The sequence below is a fragment of the Larus michahellis genome, chromosome 3, assembly GCF_964199755.1.
Source record: "Larus michahellis chromosome 3, bLarMic1.1, whole genome shotgun sequence".
Taxonomy (NCBI): Eukaryota; Metazoa; Chordata; class Aves; order Charadriiformes; family Laridae; genus Larus; species Larus michahellis.
Genome location: NC_133898.1, coordinates 54,696,336 through 54,718,759, shown reverse-complemented (window position 1 = coordinate 54,718,759; position 22,424 = coordinate 54,696,336). Strand labels below are relative to the sequence as shown.

At 42.2% G+C, this 22,424-nt stretch overlaps 1 protein-coding gene across 2 annotated transcripts in view; it reads right to left on the bottom strand.

The window, feature by feature from the left end:
- Positions 1-16,569: 16,569 nt before the first annotated feature.
- RPS6KA2 (ribosomal protein S6 kinase A2) overlaps positions 16,570-22,424 on the bottom strand; it is a 309,537-nt gene continuing 303,682 nt past the window's right edge. For both annotated transcript variants that reach the window (XM_074580253.1, XM_074580254.1), the window contains 3 exons: positions 20,094-20,211; positions 18,832-18,969; positions 16,570-18,408 (listed from right to left, as the gene is read on the bottom strand). In XM_074580253.1, the coding sequence (XP_074436354.1) occupies positions 18,283-18,408; positions 18,832-18,969; positions 20,094-20,211 (382 nt within the window). In that variant the 3' untranslated portion in view covers positions 16,570-18,282. The remainder of the gene's footprint in view (positions 18,409-18,831; positions 18,970-20,093; positions 20,212-22,424) is intronic.

Below are 22,424 nucleotides of genomic sequence, written 5' to 3'. Positions count from 1 at the left end.
TTCCCTTCCTTGTTTTTAGCAGATAGACTCAGGGGTTGTCCAGCAGTTACTCTACATGGGACATTCTCTAATAAGAGGGGCTTTCTGTGGATACCAGGTCTGCAGCTCATCATCCCTTGCTGCAAGCACACATCCTGAACTCTCCTGAACTGCTGCCTGCAGCTGTGGGGATGGAGGAGAGCATCCCTGGCTCCTTTTTCATTGGTTCCACAAATCTTCCATGCTAGCACACCTAGCGCTGGTGGTTTTGCCCACAAGAACACATACATAAGGTAGCCAGGGATGGGTGAGCCTTAGTAATTTTTTGCAGTATCTTGAGTGTTGTCTCAGTGAGGAGGTGGGCTGTTGTATGATGGGTCTGTTTAGAAAATGAATAACGTACCTCCCCCAGAAGAGAGTCTCTATATCTCACATTCCCCATTTCTGTGTGCAGGGGTGTGTCATGGTTTCAGTTGGAATAGAGTTAACTTTCTTACTAGCAGCTGGTATAGCACTACCTTTTGGATTTTAGATGAGAGTGATGTTGATAGCACACTGATGGTTTTGGTTGTTGCTAAGCAGTCAAGGCCTTTTCTGCTTGTCACACCACCCCACCAGTGAGTGGGCTGGGGGTGCACAAGAAGTTGGGAGGAGACACAGCAGGGACAGTTGCCCCCAACTGACCAAAGGGATATTCCGTACCATGTGACATCATGCTCAGCATATAAAGCTGTAGGAAGAAGAAGGAAGGAGGTGATGTTTGGAGTGATGGCGTTTGTCTTCCCAAGTAACTGTTACATACGATGGAGCCCTGCTTTCCTGGAGATGGCTGAACACCTGCCTGCCAATGGGAAGTAATGAGTAAATTCCTTATTTTGCTTTGCTTGCGTGCATGGCTTTTGCTTTACTTGTTAAACTGTCTTTATCTCAACCCATGAGTTTTCTCACTTTTACCCTTTGGATTCTCTTCCCCATTCCACTGTGGGGGGAAGTGAACAAGTGGCTGTATGGTGCTTGGTTGCCAGCTGAAGTTAAACCATGACAGGGTGGCAGGGGTCAGCCTCCCAGCTGCAGGGGATGTACTGCCCTTCCAGTTTTCCTCATCCAGAACTGTGGCTCAAGAACCAGCACTTCTTGACCTCCACAGATGCAGATACAACTGCTGAGTAAAGCGGCCTGCGATTTTTCTCCTTTTAGGGCATCTCTTTCTTCCTCTTGACATGCCTTTGCAGGCACATGCATGGTGGCATGTCCCTGTCAGGGAGAGAGGAATGTGCTAGCTGTCTGACAATAAAAGCAGTGAAGAAAAATGTGTTACGGACATTGCAGAACAATCTACTAGTGCTGTGCAGTAGTTGTGCTTCTGGCATAATACATTAAGTCAGTCCTAAAGGATGTATCTGATATAACTGCTAACAAACATCTGCAGGGGAAAATGGTGGTGCCTTTTCCCAGCTGTGAAAGGAATTGCAGGAAAACATTATTTGGAGTGTTATATGACAGACAAGGGAACAACAATTAGACAAGCTGTTCAAGAAACTGTGACTTCAGGACTGAAGTAGTTATTATTTCCCTGCTGTGGTAGCTCTGAAGTTGCACAAAAATATGAAGAAAAGATGTATTGCTCGGGCAGTTTTCTTAGACCTTGTAATGAACCTGTTCATTAAAGTGGACACAAATCACCTGGCAGGTAGATGAGAAGATTGAGTAGAGCCATTGACTGTGACATTTAATCAGCCTGCAATATCAAATGGAGCCAAGCAGGAGCACAGCTGGATGTGACACTTGCATTTATCTTTGCATCTTTGATTACAGATACATTATCCCTATGTGCTGGCATGATGCTTGAGGAGTTTTATTCCGTGTGGAGCATACAGCAGTAACTAAGTAGACTGAACACTTGAGAATGCTAGCTCAGGAGGCTGCCTTATATAAATAATGAATAATCTGTAAAATGCATGGTCAGCCCTGACACGTTTGCAGAGACATCCTAGTAGAAATATGGATTTAGTATTAGTCTAAAGAAAACTGAAATAAATGCATAACAACTAAATCACTCTAGAAGGAGCTATACCTCATTTTAGAAAATATTTTCCAAAATGCAGAAATACTTTTCTCAGTGCTGAAAAATACAGCAGCTAGCAGGTAACAGTTCTCACACTGACCAGCTGGCACACTATCGCACAATATCAGCATATATAATTTGCAAGATTAATAAGTTTCTGTAAAACCTGATCAATTTGGATAAATTATTACATTATGGAGCTAGAGGCATTTCATCATCTGCAGTTCTCAGTAGGATCTGGAGTAGGATCAAGCATCAAAATTAAAACATTTATTTCCAGTTGAGGACCTGCAAATAAGACAGTGGTGTAATACTTATAAAAACACAAGAAAAAGACAGACCTTCCTCTATTAATGGCCAAAGGAACATTATGATAGAGGAATTACAATGAGCAAAGTCGAGAAGTAAAAAGTAAAATAGATACAAAATGGATCTGGAAAAAAAAATCGGACTGCTGAGACATAAATATTGGCAAATTAGCAGCTACTGGGATTAACAATCATTTTTGGCAACCCAAGCAACATCGGTGCAGCGGGAACTGAAGCAAGGGGTGCTAGCTATAACAAAGAAAAAAGGAAGTATTTTGTCAGTGTAGGAGACGAGCTTTCCAGAAAATTATTGCAATTATCACTGCTTTTCACTGCCTTATATGCAAAGAGACCTGTCTGTCATGATTGGATTATGGTTGGGCGGGTCTGAACACTTGAAGCTTTTATTAGCATAGTTATTCCTGTTATTCTAAACTATATATGTAGGAATCATACAAGCTCTGGCTCCAACATGTTTTATATCATATGCGCATAGAAAACAGCTAGTCCTGTGCTGTGAAAAGCATATAATGTCCGGAGTTGTTATAGACAAGGGGCAACAGAGTACAACACTGGCGGAGTGGCAGCTGGGTTTGCAGCGAGGCCGTGCAGGTGCTTTTTCTCCATGCCCGGGAAGCGGCATGGATGAGCTGCAGGCCACTGCTCAAAGGTGGGAGCAGCACCCCACTGCTGGGCTGCCTGCCAGCTTCAAGCCCTGACAAGGTGTGTGAGAAAACCAAAATCAACCCAAACCAAACAAAAAACCCACCCCAAAACAGTATTTTCCCCTACTTAAGCTTACAGTACAGCTATTCTTAAGGGGACATTTACTCCTGGGAATTTTTTTCCTAAAAGCCAAATGGCTGCAGATGAAGGATGCAACCTGCACAAGTAGCACTTCATGTGTGTGGTGCAGCCGAGCCTTGGGGCAGCTGCAGGATGTCTCTTTTCTGTGTTGAGGCTTCTCTGAGTCCTCAATTAGTCACAAATGATAAAACAGACACCCAAAATTGCAGTTGAAATTACTTAAGCCAACTTCATGCTGAAATACGTGTAGTGGTGATGGCTGTATCCATTTGTGTTTTTACCATCATGAAGACTGAATTGATTTTAAGTATTTTAAGATCTTTTTCTCTACAGTTTACTTATTTAATACTGCTTCAAATGAGATAATTTTAGATTCTATTTTTAAATATAAAACTATATTTCTAGGGCTGTTTGGAATAAATCAGTTTTTACAACATGGAGAAAAAAATCCAATTAATGAATTTATGCACAGGTTATATGTACCTCCATTTGCTAATGTAGGTACAGGTGCTGGGCTACAAGAGTATAGTGATTACTATTTGAAAATGGACCTTTATATACAGTATATTTTTTTAAACTTAGGAAATTCTCTTTTCTTAAGTAAAGAAATTGTGATAATAAATGGTCATTTTTTAAAAATCATTCCCCTACATCCATGTGAGAAGCAGCACCAAACTGGTGTTTCTACTGTCGTACCACTGCATTGCTGGTATCCTTGAAGCAATTGTTGATGATTATCTTGTGTTTGGGAAAGAAGGGATGAGGGCTGCTTGTTCAGTCAGGTGCACTCTGTACTTTATATTGCTAAATCGGGTCAACTGGGGTAAGAGAACTCTTCTTGTAACACCACCTTGCAAAATTCTCCTCCTTCACTCAGTTAGGGAAATCTTCTTTTACAGTGAAATGACATAAAATCACTTCATCACTGTAATTACCATGTCCAGAGGAGCAGAGCAGGAGGACTGGTAGTGCTCAGTTGGCAGGCTGCACCTCCTAGCAGGCGTCGAACTGGGATGCAAAGCCGAGTTGGTTTCCTCATTATGGAAAACCTGCTTTGGTGATGAATGCAACAGGATTAAAAAAAAAGCAGAAATAGTTTTCTATTCTAGTTAAAAAAAAAAATAATTCCTTTTTCTGAGGAAGGAGTATTGATGTGGCATGAACATCTCAAGTAAGGTTGCCAGGAGGTTTCCTTCCTCCATTACTGCCTTGCAAAGTGTCTGCTGAAAACACTTGTATTTCATGAGGAGAGCTAGTCACGGGTTTTCTCCCAAGCTTTCTGTGCCCTTCTTAAAGTGTTTTATCCAATTAAAATGTCCCAGAGGTTGTAAGGAGGAACCTAAAATCACACAGATGGCAGATGGTGGCAGAAAGTGAAGGGGTCAAAGTTGAGACACACTGTTAATTAATGACAGTCATTTAGGCTATGTAATCCTTTCCTCAGGACTCATGGGTCTTTACTGAGCTGAATAAATATAAATTTAGTAGAACATGATAAAAATATAGGCTCCCAGTATGTTACACTACTAATAAATTCACTTACCATATTTAAATATGCTGTTTTCCGGTGCCTTGGTTTTCCTCTGCCTAAATAATCCACGTGAGGCTGGAGGATGGCCAGGAGTGGGGGATCATTCCTGTTAGAAGAGTACAATTCTGTGCTTCTCTCCTCTTCCAGCCCTTCCCCCGCTAAAGAACAAGTACCCCAACTACTGCCATTGGAAAACCTTGAACATAAATATTCGTAGGCTTGATTTAGGAAAAAAAGCAGGATGCTGCTAACTTACTAGAGGAAGCCAAAGGTTGTGTTTTATTGAATTGGTGATGCATATCCAGATAGAGACCCTGAAATCACCTTTGGCCTATTTCTTTAACAGGCTAAAAAAAGGGGGGGAAATTTCAGTAGACTACAGTGGATAAACAAACCGTGGGCATACAAGATGAGTAACTTGAAGATAAACATGCCAAAGTCCTTTCCAAAGCTACTGGGATCAAAGTGAAATAAACAATAGGTCCTGGTGGACTTCTGCAAGGCCATTCAGGACTCATCAGGGAATCATTTAGATTTATACGAGGTCTAACACAAAAAAAGTACTGATTCAAGTGTGTATACTTTTAAAAAAATAGACACATACACCAAGGTGCACGTGCAAAAGTGAGATGAGTCCTTTTCTTATCAGAAAGATATTAAGTCTTGTGCCCCACAGACATGAGGCCATCTTTTGTATGGGTATTGATCTTTCCAGTAAACATTAATATTAGGTGGTGATGCTACAGCTTCAGTTCACAAGGACTATAAAGAGATATTTTGTTTTTTACACTGAGCGCCTTATAAATTAAATACGAGAGCCTACATGCAAAAGCCATGCAATACCTAGATACTGATCCTTGGCACCTGGAACATATTGCCATCTGCCCTGCACGCCTGGCTTCACAGTGTGGGCAAGGAAGGGAGGGTTGGCCCTGCTAGAGCAGGAGCCAAACCCTTCACGCTGAGCAGGCAGCTCAACAAAAGCTAACCAAGAGGAAATCTGGAGCAGAGGAATGCCCTTATCATGACACCACCCTGTGACTTCAGTGCTTCTTTCTGCTCAGTGTCCCTCCTGAAGGCTGCACAGTGGCAGGTTTTTACAACCTGCTGACAGCAGATCCTTCTCCTGTGTGGTGCAGGGAACACCAGCTCCTTCTTCAGGCTGGTGATGGTCAAAACCACACATTCCACCTCACAGGAGCCTGACACAAGCTTCCAACTGTGTAGGCTATTTAAGGCTCTTTGGGCTACAAAGAGAGACTCTCACCCCACAGTGGGACACCCCAATGGGGATGGCTCTGCAGCACATTCATGCTGAGAGGCTGCTCTGCACAAATCTGCCATGTCACACTGCAGGGAGACTGCTCCAGCAGTGTTTGTCACAGAGGTGGAACAACTCTTGCTATATGTCATCTTTAGTATTTAGGACCGGTTACGATTCTTTAGGATTTACCAAAAATAATTCTTAAGGAAATTGCTGACATTTACAATCTTGAAGCTTTGTGCGTAGATGGGATGGAGTGGTGTTTTCCCTGCAGAAGCTCCATCTTTCACTGTCACTATGCATTAATATGAGCAGCTGCATTTGTTATTGATTATTCCTTTCTTCCCTCTCTTTTTTTTAAAAAATACCCAGGATACTGTGATTAGTATCTTGCAGCTTCTCTATCTTTTTGCTTTGGGGGATATCGTATGGATGTGCAAAATCTGCATGAAGTCAGTTATTTTGCAAGTTATCACTCGTCTCCAGGCCTTGGAAATTTAGAATTCAAGGTTTTGTGGTCTAATTTTCACTCACTTTTAAACACCTTAATTCTAATTGGAGACCTTATTCAAGATTAAAGCCGCTTTTACCTCTTTGTACTAGAAGGTTTCACTCATGTTTGACATCTAGTTGTTTAAGGCCCTCCTGTGGTTCACAGGATTAGTGCACTACTAGTGCTATTGTAACTTATTTTGGTTTTTAGGCAGTGAGTTTTTTACTTTTTTGGAGGAATACCATTTACCCAGTCTTGCTACAGGTTTTAACCATATTGCACCAATGGTGTGAAACAGTGTGTTCTAAATTAACATTATAGATAGTCATAAATATCACAAAATTTCAGAGGGATATTCTATATTGTCAAAGACAGCAAAGATTCTCCACATGTACCACAGTAGAGATACAGATTTAAACAAAGTTGATTATTACAGTTGTTTGTGGCCTAAGAATGTTTGAATTAGTCTTTGGAGTTCATCCATCAATCCTGTTCACTTGGTTCTGACTACTTGTGGTAGCGTGATATGAATGCATATCATATTTGAGGCCAAAAGAGACCATCACAGCATTTAAATTGATTTCCAGATTACTACAGACCACTGACGTCATCCACTTGCTTCTGTACTAACCTTTTGCCTGCTAAGGCATGCCTACTGAAAGCCACTGAGAGGAACGGCAAACGCCTTTTCTCCTTCGATGTTTTTGTTCCAATGAATAGCCAGCCTCACTTTTAAAACTACAGTTACCTTATTTCCATTCTGCAGCACTGTGGATTTTGCACCCAGACATGTGCCTGGTTTTGTGCTCTGGTCTGGCACTCTGTGCTTCCAGAATGTGGAATTTTTATCCCTGTGAAGATTCTTGTAGGCAATAATCAAATTGTTTCTCAGCCATCTCCAGGCTGAGCTGAACAGGAGGTCTTTAATCACCTCCATGGCAGGCATTTTGTGTTTTTCCCTGCATCTGAACTCTGAACCCTTTAAATATAGACAGTGATGTTAGTTAGTGCATTTTAAAAATGGCACTTGAGGCCTGAATGATGGGTTTTGCATGGCATTTTCATACCTTTAACATATAATGCCTGGTCTCTTCTTCCAGTTTCCTTTAGAAGCCAGGGATGAATCTTCTAGTTACATTAGTGAGGTTTTTATCGTAATTCTTATAGGTCAATTTTTAAGAGCATCAAGTGCCTATTAATGATATTGACTGAAAGGTTTGAGGTGATTGAAGCACTGGCATTTAAGCATACAATATGGCCAATGGCAATGGATCTTCCCCAGTTAGGCATCCTGCTTGAAATGAAGCATAATCTGGAAGAAAGTTTCTGTGACTGAGGGAGCCACACAGCCTGTTTCAGACTGAGTTTTTAGCTGACTGCCTCACGGTGGAGGTATTCTTAACTTGAATTGCTATAAACGGCATAAAACCACACCGATTTTAAAGGTCATGTTAGTGTAAGACCAACGATTTCTGCATGGGTTGGTGGAGGTACTAATATACAATTCACCCTGGTTCAAATGCCAGCACTGTATTTTTCCTCTTAGACTATCTGATGGCAGAAGCACTTGGAGACTTCCTGGAACTGGGGATTGTGCAAGTTGTGTGAATGTGTATGTTAGATATCTGACATGAGCTTCACAGAAGGTTACTGTAATTCCTGGGCTTGAGAGAGTAATACCAAATTTGCACTAGAATTGCAGAATAAATACTCCTCACCTTTGCTCAGCTGAACGTGCACTTTTTTTGGCTGGGCCAAAAGCATGCATACATCTCAGCTGTGTATTCCACTTTATTCCTGCCCATCTAAGCACACATCAAGGATCATGTTATTCATTCCTGGACAGAGTTTTTACCTGTGTGTATTAGTCCACAGACCCAATACAAAGACCACAGCCCTTTAGTTGATGTGCAGCTCCACTCAGAGTGTAACAGATGGCAGCAGACTGATGGTTGAAGTGAGACCAGAAGTCCAAATAGCAAAAGATCAGCACTGTCAAGAGTGTTTAAAAGCTGATGGGTCATTCATATAAATTCTCTGAAGTGAAATGCAGGTTGTTTCTGTTCTCTGTGTTTAAGGCTCCGTTGTAACAGCTAATGTTCCTAAAGGCTAAATTGCTTTAGTACCAACAGGTGAAATAAATTTACACCTCTAAGAAGAGTCTCATATGCTTAAATTCAATAACGTTATTTTCTCAGTACGCTGGTTCTGACTTCACAGGGACATGTTTACTGACATTAGGGGATCATCTCACCGCTGTTGAGGTCACTGTGGATAGTAGCAGTTAGTGGAGATTCATATCTGAAATCCACCCACTTGTCTAAGTCAAATGCTAAGGTAAAACAGACCTTCGTGCTTCACACTGACTATCCTGTCGGAGAAGCAGCTAGCCTGAATGGATAAGTAAAGCAAGTAACTGATTATAACAGAGTTTGCAATAGAGAGAAGAGCCCAGACAATAATATGACAATTGGAAAGTCTGGGTAAATGCACTGGAAATCACTGACTTCGCTTGCATGTCTTAGCAAGGAGACTAGCATTAAAATGGAAGCCTGCTTTCTACAGTAGGGAATGCATGAGGCTTTGTGACCGTGCCTATTTCTAGCAATGACTGCAGAACCTGAAGGACCGGAAGAATCAATTAGGCAGGAGTGTGCCAAGCCAAAAAAGCAACTCAGCCTCACCACAAACTGTGACTCACCAGCCTTTTTATAAACTAATTTCCTCAACAAAGAATGGAATTGAGCTCAGGCCAGCTTTGGTGTTTAGAAAACAGCGAGAGCACCACAATAGCTCTCCAGTCCCTCTGGATGAATGGACAGAGATCCCCGTCTTCCATCTTGCGACCAGACAGTGGGAGTATGGCATCTTTAGCAGCTAGTGCACTGCCAAGTTATCTGTGGTTAACCTTAACCTGTGGCGTAGCCTAAAATCCTTGTCTTTAGCTCTTCTTCATAACTTTTAATGCAAAATCTCTGCTTCTTGTGATCTTCAGACATTAGCCATTATTGTTACTGCCTATTGTTTGCCTTGCTGTAGTGCCTGAGGTGCTTAGCCAGCAGTTATGCTGCCCTTGAACAAGACACTATTCAGGCATATAATAAGACTTTCTGAGTTTCATGACAGTTCTCATGGTACACAACTAGTGGGTTACAAAGCAGCTAAAGGTGAACTGGAATGGTGTAGAGCAGGAGCAAGACATAAAAAGGAAATGAATGTTGACTAAAGAGCAGAATTACAAGGGGGAGGGGAGTCATTTGCAACTTTTTTTTTTTTAAACAAATGTGTTAATCAGGGGAAAAAAACATGGCTACTTATCAGTAAACGCAGAGATTTAAGATGGCTGCTGATCCAGGTTTCCTAAAAGGGCTATGTCTTGTACCTGGCACTTGAGCATACTCTGGAAAGACTTCTTCTTAGACATCTCATTTATTTGCTTTCTGGGGTTGGAGTGAAGGACTTGCATCTGCCTGCCCAGCGCCTGGTGTGCCACAGGGCTTCCTCTAACCAGGTCCTCTGCAAAGTTATGTATGTCGAGCAGCGGCTGAACTTGTCTCATTCCTGAGCATGGTCGTGTTAAAGGAGGAATTAGAAGAGGAGAGGGAAGAGAAATCCCAGTTGTTTTTTTTCCCCTCTCAGTTTTCCCATTTGGATGTTCTTGTATATGATTAAGGTTCTCCAGAAAAGCCTCCTTTTTTAACCATTGGGCCTATAAAGATAGGTGTACAGGAAGCATTGGCCTGCCTGCCAGAAGAGGCTATAAAAACCACAAGATGGACCTGTGGGACAGAACCTTGGTAAGGGAAAGAAGGAATAATTCAGGTAGGTACTGGGGTGCAGAGGAAGAGGATGGGGAGGGGCATATGTGTGTCCTAGTGAAGAAGGACCATGAGGACAGAGAAAGAAAGGAAGGACAGAAGTGGGAGGAGAGGAGCAGCTGGCAGGAGAACAGAGGCATGAGACTACCTATGGTCAGAGCCGAAATCCTATGACTGACATATGTGAAGTCCAAGTTTGCTCAGTTATGCTTGCTTGGACCTGAATCACATGCAGTTTCTCCATATCTGGTACCACATGCTGTTCCTGTGGGGAGCCTGAGCCGGATTCGCCACCTCTGCGATGCTGCTGAGGCTGATGGAAATCCACAGACATGAACGCCAGTGTAATGGTGCACAGGCTCAGACGTGGCAACGCCAGGGAATCAGAACCAATCCCTCAAAGTAGGAGAGGTTGATTTTGCTTTTGTGGTCACTACTAAGTTCAGCAAGCAAAAAAGGCTAGGCAGGCTGCTCGCCAGCAGCCAACAGTTTCCCGAACCGTACCTTGGAAGATCTCTAAGGGGCAAGGGAAATGCATGCCAGGCAGCTTGTGTGAAAGCACTCATTTGCCTGGCAGTGAAATCCTAAATTTGTCTGGTGGGTGAGCTGTCTGACTGATGAGGGGTTAAAGCCTTACTTGTTGCTTCCCAAAGTGGAAGTTTGAGCATTCAGGTTGCACAGAGGCAAACAGCTCCAGGTGTAATTTGAAAAGGTAACTGTGTGCTTTTACTGTGACCAATACATGCCATTCAAACATGGTCAGTGCTTGGGGACTGGAAAGGAATTATGCAAAAACAAGCAGGATCCTTTTTTTTCTTTTTTATTTCTTTATAAAGAAAGGAAAGGATGGGCATGCCAAGCCAAACTGGCGGAGTACAGACAAAGGTGAGCACTGAGGCTTCTCCTCGGGGCCATCCACAGTAAACTCTTGCCCTGGTAGAGTACAGCTCCCCATCCCTCCTGCCATGAGGGACCTAGCACGCAGCCAGCCCCTTCAGCACAATCACAGCTCTTTGAAGTTAGTTTGCACAGTTTCACAATACTGTCAGCCCACGTCATGGCGGGGCAGCAGCAGCTGAGGCCAGCAACAGTAGCAGCAGCAACACTGGACACAGTGCACAGAAAAAAGGGAGCAAAGAGCTTATTTGCAAACATTTGTAGGTAACAATATAGAAAGTCCAAAGATCATAATTCTGCTATAAAAATATTACACTTCATAAAACCATGTACTATAAAAAAAATCTATTCAGAAACGCTGGTAAACATAATAAATATCTGTACACCGGCTGCCCTTTTCATACAGGAAACGTAAAAAGCGTGAGCCTCAGAAATCATAATTTGTAAACATGAATATGGAGCCTGTAAACAAAGTGCTATATCATGTTTCATATTTTGTCAAATTCACTGAATACTACCCAAATAAGCCCCTTGGACACATCATCATTTAATGGCCAAACTCCACCACTGCGACAGGAAAGAGGACCCTGCTCTGAGCTGTCCCCCTAATTTCACGGAAGGTGCATACAGATTAAGGAACTGACACAACAAGAGTGAGGGAGGCAAGATTTGGCTCTGAGTCACAAATCAGAAACAACCTTTAAGCAACTGGTTTTCATTTTCTGCACTTCAAAATGCTTATTTCCAGCCTCTCCTTTCAAAATTCTCCTTTATCGAAGAGGATGTATATTTTCCTCATTTGCCTTTCAGGCTACGGCATCTCTGAAAACTATGACCATCATCACGTCCATTTAGGAGACAGGATGGAGCACAAATTGACTCTATAACTACATCAGCAAAGCAAGTAGCGGTTGTAATGTTCAACACTGACCATCATGGTTTACACAATACAGGGTGATGCAAAGGGCCAAACTGTTAATTTTAGACTCTAAACTCGGCTACAAAACATTTCCATGTGCAAGCCTGTACTGACATGCACGATCAGATGCCTGCTTAGCTGGCTGACGTGTGTGTGTTGTCACCCGCTTGCACATGGAAATGCAAGCTCTAGACTCACAAAACTTATAGATTTTAGCTAAAATTTGGCTCTAAGAACTACTGTGGCTTTATTTGCTCTGTAGTATTCTTGTTCTGCACAGACTTCTGCTCACCCTTCATATAAATACTCAGAAATTTAGTTCTATACACACGGAGAACCTTACATTTAACTTTATCTTCTGAGTTTAAACACTCACATTTTTACTAACTTTCAGAATACAAGAGGATGCACAATTGTTGCTTGTGCCTGTTGTGGGCAGACATGGAGGGGGGAGTGGGGGACTGTGTTCACACAGTAACTGAGGGACCAGAAGCAGCTTAGCTGCAATATCTTGGGGCAATACAGGGTTTTAGAAGCACGGTCAGCTAGAAGGTAATCCACACTTCTATGGGATTTTGATGCATACATCAAATGAGGAAAAGAAAATGGGCTTGCACGTTTTCCTTTGTTATGAACTGTATTAAAACATATTATTTTAGGCCTTTTTATTTTAATCTAAGAAATATCTGAGGTGGTTGGCCCAGTTGTACTTCTTGCCTAACTGTTAGGATTCAGACATATCACCCTGGAGCTAGCTCTCTTGGCTCTTATTTAAGGGCACGATATGCAGATGTTAAACAAGAGAACTTTGCTTCTAAATACTTGCTAAATACACACAACTAAGATACAGCTTCAAAACACCTGAATTAAAACAATTTTCCAGCGAAAGCTGTCTCCTTTTCTGCTATAGTGATCTACTTTATCTTCCATGCTTATCTGCCTTACTCCTACTAGGCATCTACAAGACTGTAGCACTCTACAAAATCAGGAATTTCCTCTGTAAAAATAGGTGATTTAAAAACAAACCCAGGATTTTTTCTATCCTCTTTATAAAGTCGATGGTGGCAAAAATACACACAGTCAACATTATTTCCCCATGGCGTGTTATCTGTGGCCCTATACCCTCTGGTTACAGGGCGTTTATATGAACTTGTGGCAAATTTTCAGAAGCCTGGACTTGTCCTCCCCCTCTGTGCACACCGCTTGGGACCGATAACCTGCTGCTGTACAAACATCCCATCATTTATCACTTGACTCTGACCCACACCTGGGCTCAGCTCAGTGTAACTCAGAAACAGAGGGACAGAGGCGACACCGAAGTTGTAGCCACACCAATATGTTGACAGCACTGCTGGCAAAAAAAGACACTGTTGCCTTCCTGCTATCCCCAGCCACTTGTTCTGAGGCACAAACATTTGCTTTGCTCCGTGGTGACCTGGATAAGGGAGGTGTGAAAAGACAAATGAGCAGCTGAGGTCAAGAGAAAGTGACTGCCTGCCTGTTTTTAGCATCAGCACTTGCATATGCTGGCCTAAGTTCTGTGGACTGGTGGCAAAAGAAACCCTTGTGGCACTCATGGTTTAGGGGATGATCCAAGCCCTGGCATAATTCATATTATAGACGCACAGTAACTGCAATACTCAATCAAAGTTCTGATGTATTCGGATGTACCAGAGCCAGGTACAAGTTGTTAGAGTGAGCACTGCACTATGCAGGCAAAACCAGCCTGTCCCTTAAAGATCTGTGTACTGATTTCTAACAGAATCTGATGTACCCTGTAAGCCAACAGATTTATTGTCCCTTTCAAACTCAGTCCAAAACCTATTTAACCGTAAGTCTGGCTGAAAAGAGTCCCAGTAGTACATCCAGGGTTAGATGAAGCACAGGGACACGCGATCTGTACTTTGCAAGAGTGTGACACGCAAGGTCCATGTCACAACATCATGTCACACAAGACATGCTTCTCCCAGCTCTCTGTGCCTGGGTTATCCCCAGTACCTGAGGCCGTTTTCTGGAGAATCAAACCAGAATCTATTATCAGAGGGATTTTTTTTTTTTTCAGATGCAGAGATTGATTACAAAGTATCTGTGAAGGCCACTTGTGGTTTGCTGAAAAAGTCAGGCTTTATAAATTCAATCCGCTGTTAAAACTTGCTTAGAAAAAATTAAACAGATTTTAAACAAGTAAAACTTCATGGAGGACTGGGGGCGGGGGTCAGCTCTCCCTCTGAGCAGCATCTCCCACACCTTTGCCATATACACAAGCTGTGGTGCTGCATAGGAACTGGATCTTCCCATGATCTTCATCAGGGCCATTGGGAGCTGCAGAGGTAGGATCCAGCTCTGCAAAGTGTGGGGAGATGCCTCCTCCCTGTTGGGCAGACACCCCTCTACTGAGCTGAACAACAGCTTTTGAAGTGGCTCTCCAGATAAGCTGACTGTGTCTGTGACAGATGCACTTTAGCATGCCTTGGATGGTCATTGCTTTGCGTATCTTGATGGTTCAGAAATGTGACTATACTATTGGTAATAGCCTAAGGCACTAGGTCACTTTGTGGACTAATAACCTGCAAGATGGTATGATCTAATTCAAAGTGATTTTTTGACTTTTAGGAGTTAAACATAACATTTAGTAAAAGTCCTTTAAGATTAAAAAGAGAGGGCGAGAGGGAGAAAGAGAGAGGCTAAGCCTTTTTCAGTTAAGTTTTCTTCTAGAAAGAATAAATGTTTATTGCTGAGCTATAGCAAGGAGCCTGGAAAAGCGACCCTGGTATAAAAGCAGCCATAGCAGTAATTAGGCCACGGCCATACATCTTTGCCTGGATCCAGCTGGGCCAAGGGAAGCAGGAGGTGCTACCAGTCTGAAATAATAAGTGCCAATGGTGTGTTCCTCCCCCTCTGCCAGGAGTGATCGTCCCTAGGATTGTTGATGGAGGCAAGATTGACGGTGAAAATGGTTTAACTGGGATCCTGACTGAAACAGGTCAGAAAAACCTCAGAAGAGCACATCCCGTGGCAAGCCTGAGGAAGGGGGGCTGATCTGCCCTGGGGGTGCACGGGGATGCACAGCTGGGACAGAGGGGAGGCTGGACAGGACAGCTTTTTCCACAGCTGCCTATCCACACCCAGACTAACCACTACCATTTTCAATGACTAATTTTCAAGAACACCACAGACAAACCTCATCAGTGTATCACCTCAAGCCCTGACTACACTTCTATCCTCATTTGGACAAGCTGGGACAGCACTTTTTTTGTGTGTATGTGTTTATATGTACACACACACACGTGCATACATCTGGATGTGCTGGCAACAAAATCTTAGTAAGCAAACCCCATTATATGTAATTTATAGGCTTATAGAGTAATTAACGAGCATCAACATGTATCATTCTGTATGTGGCCCAAACCTTGTACAGTTAATAGGGTGATAGCTGGTGGGTTAGAAAGAGCTAAATCAAGGAAGAGATTCAAACCATTAAATTCAGGAAGAGCAACATCCTGTAAGCTTGGCCTACAATAATATTCATTGAAAAAAAATGCTCAAAGAATTAAGACTGAGTTTATCAAGAGGGAATTAGACTGTTTCCAATGGCTATGAAGAGAAAGCAAACTGAAGGAACGGAAGATGACCAGGAAATCTCAGGGGGAGACAAAAACTCTACATAATATTTACAACAGTCTTTCTGCCCATATACAATACAATTACACCGACCATTAAAATATGTTTTGTTGAAACAGCACAAACCATCTGGGACCCCAGAAAATCCATCCCTCCCTCCAGGTTGCCCTTAGCATCCTTGTGCCCACCTTGCCTTCTTCCAGGATAGAAGTCACTTAGAGGGAAACAAGGCCAGGCCCAAGCGTTTCTGCATCAGCCAGGATTTTTCCTGCCTGTGGACTCACCTCGCAGGGTGCTGCTTGCAGAAATATACGTGACTTAACTTCTAGCAAGAGGAAAAGTGTAAAGGCTGCAAAAAGCTGTCAGTGAGCCCAGCTTAGCTGGAGGAGAGAATGAGGGCTGCTGTGTATATAACCATAGACACACACCTGCACGTGTTTGCACACATCAGTCCAAGCTGATTCAGCCACGGTGTGAGGTTTCACAGCATCGTTTATTCTAGAAAAGAGATGGGCTTCAAGGAGAGCCGCTTTGCAGCAGACCTCTGTGCACAGCACATAAACCTGAACATTAAATATAATATCGGTTTAAATTATTAAGAATAAATTTAAATTTAAAAATAGACTAATGCAAACAAACAAATTTCAGTCAACATTGGAACAGAGCTAGTTTTAGGAAGCATATTGCTGTAGCAAATGCAACTCCTTCCCTTGGACACTGAGGCAGTGATCTGGTAATTCCAGTTCAGCATCGAGATGCACATACCGCCCAGCATGGAAAAATTACCATCTCCAGCATATGAAGCTCCATGTTCACATTTTTCTTTTTTTTCCCATCATGACAGAAAAAAAGGCAACATAACACATTAGCTTTTCCCACAAAGCATCTGAGGTGACAAAATTTACTCGGAAAACAAAAATTAACAAAAGCAGTACAAAGAAGAATCCTGGTCAGCTTGTGACCACCATAAGCCAAGACGGGTAAGAGAAAGAATAAAAAAATAGTTCACATCCGGCACCACAAAGCTTGCGCATTTTCTTTGAAATCAGGGAATGAAAAAAAAGGTCCATTTTGCTGAGACCATTTCAACAAAGTTTTCTTTCCCTGAACCTAGAAAAACCAGGTATTAGGGTACAGAACTTTTGTTTTATATGTATATAAATACACATGTACATATTTATATAAATATAAAAGCAGAGCATCCTCCCATTTCTCCTCATAATTTATTATTATTATTAAAGCTTGTAACAGAGTTAGCTGGACTCTTCAGAAGCAGGTACTCTCCGCACACACATGGCACAGGGAGTTTAGCTCTGCTAGAGCAGAACAGCCAGGCAGGGACATGAGACGTTGGGTGACAGGGGCGGATTCGGGTGAGCAGCCAGGGAAGGGCAGGGAGCAACAACTGGAAATGACATCGCTTGCTCCAGGGTGGCACTCTGGCCCACCAGAGCCGGCCTCCGTGAGCAGGCGCCGTGAGCAGACTCCACGATGGCGTGGGAGGACGGCTGCACAACCCACCCGGCCCCTCAGCCGCCCAATGCCCACCCCCCTTTTCTGGACCAGCTGCTGGAGAGGGACTGTCCCTCGCTTTTAAAGGGGTCCCAGTTCACCCTCTAAGCACGTGCATGCTAGTTCCCTTTGGCAGTACTCCCCACCACGCTGCCATGGGTCTTTTCGCCTACTGTCCTCAAAGTCACTTGCACTGTTCCCTGCCTCTGCTCGGTTCCCCAGCCCCCTCACCAAGTCCTCCCAGACGTCCTGCTTGGTGGCCAAGACCAGACGCCTTTTTTTCCCCTGATCCACAGGCTCCACACTGTTATATGTGAATGCTTTCCCACAGTCTTGTAAGACCCAATAATTTCCTCCAAGGAGTGAGTTTCTCAGAGGTTTTCTGCTCTCTGAGACCTCTGAGTAAGTCAGGGCTGGTGGCATGCGCTCCTCAAGAGGTGCTGACTTCATTCCAGAGAGGGCAGGGGCAAAGTGCAAAAGATTTCTTGAAATCAGAAGGTATTTCCATCACTAACAGCTCTCTCTCCTTCATGCTGTATAGCACTTATTTCAAGTAAGGTTATTATTCACGTGTCTCTGCAGCCTTCACTCTTCCTGTGGTGAGTGGTGATCAGTAGATGTCTACTGGTGACCAGCTGAGCCACTTCATCATGACGCATGCTGGAACAGCTGAAAACATTCAAACCTGATTGCGTTCTTCATAGCAAAAAGTGCTTTTCTTGAGAAATAAAATGAAAACAGTCTTCCTATGGAACATCTTAAGGACTCAAAACCAGTATTTCCTAGGGTGGGAAGGATGGAGCACATCTACTTTATTTGGCTTTATCTCAGTAAGGAAACAGAGCTAGTGGCAAAATTGGCACATCTTTGTGAACTTATTAAACTCGGGACCCTGGCTGGAATGTAAAAGAAATGATGGAGCAAAGGAGAACTTTGCCTTACACTGGGCTTCTGCTAGTTCTGGCGATTTCATGTGCAGGTTGTCCAAAATAGTTCTGCTAGCCAAGTAAAGATGAATCTCTCAAATAATAAACTGTGGGTTTTCAAAGAGGCCTTTTGGGGGTACTGCTACAACCTGGTAGAGGTAAGTCTTTTCATGCCCCTCCGCTGAGCCAGATTGGAGGACAATACAGGCTCCAGCCTTGGTGCCTGAGGTGCTCGGTTTAAAGCAAAGTAAGTGGCTGCCATTGCACCCTGTAAAATAGAGAAAGACAAGAGAGTGTTGTGTTTGTTTGTTTTTTTTTCCTCAGGAAGACAAAATCACTGGGTGAAATTCAGTTCTTTGGTACTTTTTCCCTCCCTTTCCCTATTCAGTCCCCTGAAAAAATGGATGTGCATGGATGATTTCCATGAAATGATAATGTTTAGGCTGGCAGACAGCTAGACCCCTGACTGAAAGCGGTGGGTAGCAGTACGTGCACAGAGTCCCACTAGGTCACTACAATCCAGATGGAAGTTAAAAATATTGAGCAGGTGACAGGTCCAAAAGCTTTACTGTTACTACAGTGCCATATTATATTTGGTCTCTGTGGCAAATAATCTTCCCAATTCCTCTATCGCTTTCCAAAATGACAGCTCATTCTGCAAGGAAGGAAGAGGCAAAGGGGTAGGATATACCTTCACCAGGTGAACGTCTTGTCTGCTGAGTTGGTTTTGAGACAAATACTCCCTGTTCACTATCCATGGATGTCTTAGGACTTGTACTGCCGTGAGGCGCTGATGAGGGTCTACATGAAGCATCTTTGATACAATGTCCTGGGTTTAAAAGGAAGAAAATGGTAAAAGGGAAAAAGTAATTAATAGTGCAGGTTTTACTAAGATCTTCCTGGTTGACCAGCACGTGCAATGGAGAGAGGGATGTATGTTAGATATGCTTTATATTTTTCAAGTGTAAAGTCTGATCTTCAAGATTTCCAAGTGTAAATTCAACTCTTAGTTTACAATCCAGTCAAAAGACAATTCAGAGGGTATTCAGCTTATTGAGTGAGTGTTAATTATTGGTGACCTTGTAGGGGTGATAAGCTCCACCTAAAGAGGATGTCATCTGGAGGCATCTCCTCACTGACATGCTTAAAAGACAAGCCTAGAACAGAAATCTGATTCGAGTGGCTAAAATTCAATGAGATCAGTTCTACCATGTCTGAACATTTTAATCCCAAAACTGAACATCTGGTAAAAAATTAATTGTGAGGCTTATAAGTGTTGGTAGCAAGATGAGTAAGTTACTAGGATGGCTTGCAGTTTTGTGATGGGACATGTCAGTATTTTTCCATAGGACACTACTGGTCGCTAAAACTGAAATCTCTTGCAGGAATATCTAGACCCTGTCAATGTTTCTGATTAATGCCAGGCAACTGGAAGCTTGTCAGCTTTCCTGCCCATCTACCTGTTTTACAGACCAGTGCACAGCCCAAAGATCGCAGCACCAGACAAATTTTATCTGTTTTTTATGCTTTGTGATAGGGCAGCCTAAACTGTGGACTGTACAGGAGTTAAAAATGCTAGTGTGTGAACTGCCTGCTTCTTGTTAACTTTGAGAAGCAAAAAGGTGATTCACATAGAGACCATGAATTTGTGCCATTGACTACCCTACACTTCTAAAAGTTCAGTTGCACCAAAAGAGTTCTGTGCTGTTTTAATGTTAAGAGCATTCACAATTGATGGTGCTATATTATGCCTTAGTTTAATGAAATAAAGTGCCAAAATTCCTAACACGCTATTTCATGCAGAGTGGTAGAAATATAAAGAAGGAATTTTTGATTTCATAGGGCACAGAGAAATAACCCTTCTGACTATCTCCCTCTTAAGTTTGTTACAATTGCAGACTGCAAGCCTGTTCCAGAGAACAAGAAAAAAAATCTGCGAACGTGTTCACTGACCTTTGCAGTATCAGATACTGAATCCCAGTTTCCTCCTGTAAGTGCGTATTTGCCACTGCCGATCCTGGCCAGAATCTCCTCTGGGGTATCATCTGGTCCATTTGCAAAAGGAGTGAACCTATTTAAAAAAAAGAGAAAAAAATACAGTGCAATTTGCAAGTATATGATTTCTAGGATCTAGTGCTAAATGCCACCAATTACAACAGGAATTTTGTTCCAGAACTGACCACACACATTGCTGCTTCATTTTCACTCAAACTATACAGTCCTCAAATTAAGCTGTTCTGCAGAGGAAAAGACTGATTCCTTAACTGGTTTTAAAATGTTTATTCTGTTCTCATTTTTTAGGAATGAAATACTCCTTTTAAAAAATAGACAGGCTTTTACCTCTTTAATTGTTTTAATTCTGCTTTATTGCCAACAGAAGTACCTTGATAATGGCAAGAAACGATAAAAATAATAAAGGAGAAAAACTAGGATCTGCAACAGAAAAAAAAGGAAAAGAAAAAAGAACCCTTTATAATCGATTTTGCAAGGCTTTGTTAACCATAATGTGCAGGTCTGTTGGGCAAGACAAATGATCTGCAATAGGTTACTTCCTGATCTAGCCAGTCAGAAGTTACTGGTAACATGCACCCAGCTTTACAAAAGTATCACATGCAGAGGGCACACTTTTTATCTTCATAAAGTGACAAGCGGTAAGATTTTTGCATCTGACTAAAATCTACCAAGCCAAATTTTACTCTGCAATCTTGAACAGCTGTGTAGGTTTAGAAGAAGGGGGTATTTGGGATTTTTTTACTTTCCCTTCCATCTGTCTTTTCTCTTCTGAAAGCGTGCCAGCGTACTTTTTAGACTGTTTAAACAGTTGTTTTGGCCACATCTTTCTATCCCACCTGGTTTCTAATAGCACATTCAATTCCTTATGCTGTATTTTCTCATTTTCAAAACCACATCAGATTTCACAGAAGTTCATCCTAAAGAGATAGATAATATTTTTGCAATCTGTAACTATCAAGAGGGACTCATGAAGAGTTAAGGACTGGTTAAAACTCCAAAGTCTGTCACTACCTGCATTAACAAGATCCCAGCCTTCTGCTCTAGTCCTGCGTGTCTGAGCCTTCTCTGCTCATAGAGATGATGGGAGGAGAATAAAATCCTGGTTGCAAATAATAGTCAGTTCCTACTAACTCTCCTCTGCTGAGGAAGAACAAGGCCATTCCTAAATGTCGTGGTGGCACCTAAAAAGTTAGCGCTTCTCAACAGTTTGCATTACTCTTATTTTGTCTTTTAAGTGCAGAAAAAAGTGAGATGTAAGTGAATAGCACCTGTTGGCAAATTTAATATCCAATAAATTGTGCAATTTGTATTTCAGATTCAAAGACATTTGGATTTTTTTTCACATTTAAAAAAGAAGCATTTTCACTGTAATCAGCTAAACAAATGTGACTGTGGGTAATGTGTTGGTTTTATTTCACTGATTCTGGTTGTGTATCACTGTAAATGTATGGCATTAGCCAAACAGAAACAGGTTTTTGGAGATCCCACAGAAAGTCACAATGTATTTCAGATAATGGTGAACACATTTGTACTCAGGAACAAAATAGATGTGATTGAAACTCCTGGCGATAACAATAATCCATGAGGCAAGAGACATGAATAACAAAAAAGTAGGGTCCAACTCTTTGTTTTCTGTATAAATCCAGGAATGAATCCAAGCTTCTTGCCACAGCTGAATGATCATGAAGCAGATTAAAGAGCTGTCAGATGTCACTGAAAAGTTTCAAGCTGCACTTAGGTACAATAAATGTGCACATACCACACCCTGAGAAATGAAATTCAGGGGCCTGATAACTCCAGAACGGATTTGCACACTGTGCTTCCCACTCACCCCAGCACATCTTACTCCTGTCCTTCACTGCTTATTTCAATCTGTCTCATTCCCTGGGTCTTCTTGTGCCAATATTTAACTTTAGCCAACACACTGGCAGGGGTATTTTTGCCAAGTACTGCCTCCCCCCACCCCCAAAAAAAAAAAAAAAAAATTCCTGCTGCCTGTTGCTGTTCTTGCTGGTCTGTTCTTTTACTTTCTGTCCTTTCTGCAGCACATTTTTCAAATAGCATATGAGAACTATGTTTTGGTTTGTGGTTTTATTTTTTTAGCCTTTAAAGGTGCTCAGATACCTTGATAACAACAACAGTAGAAGAAGAATGAAGCTGAAGAGAATATATGCATTAATAGAAATGAATGAACATCCTCTTATGGATAAGGTGAATGTGATATGGCTCTTCGTACTCCTACACTCCTCTCCTAGTGTAAAACTTTCATGC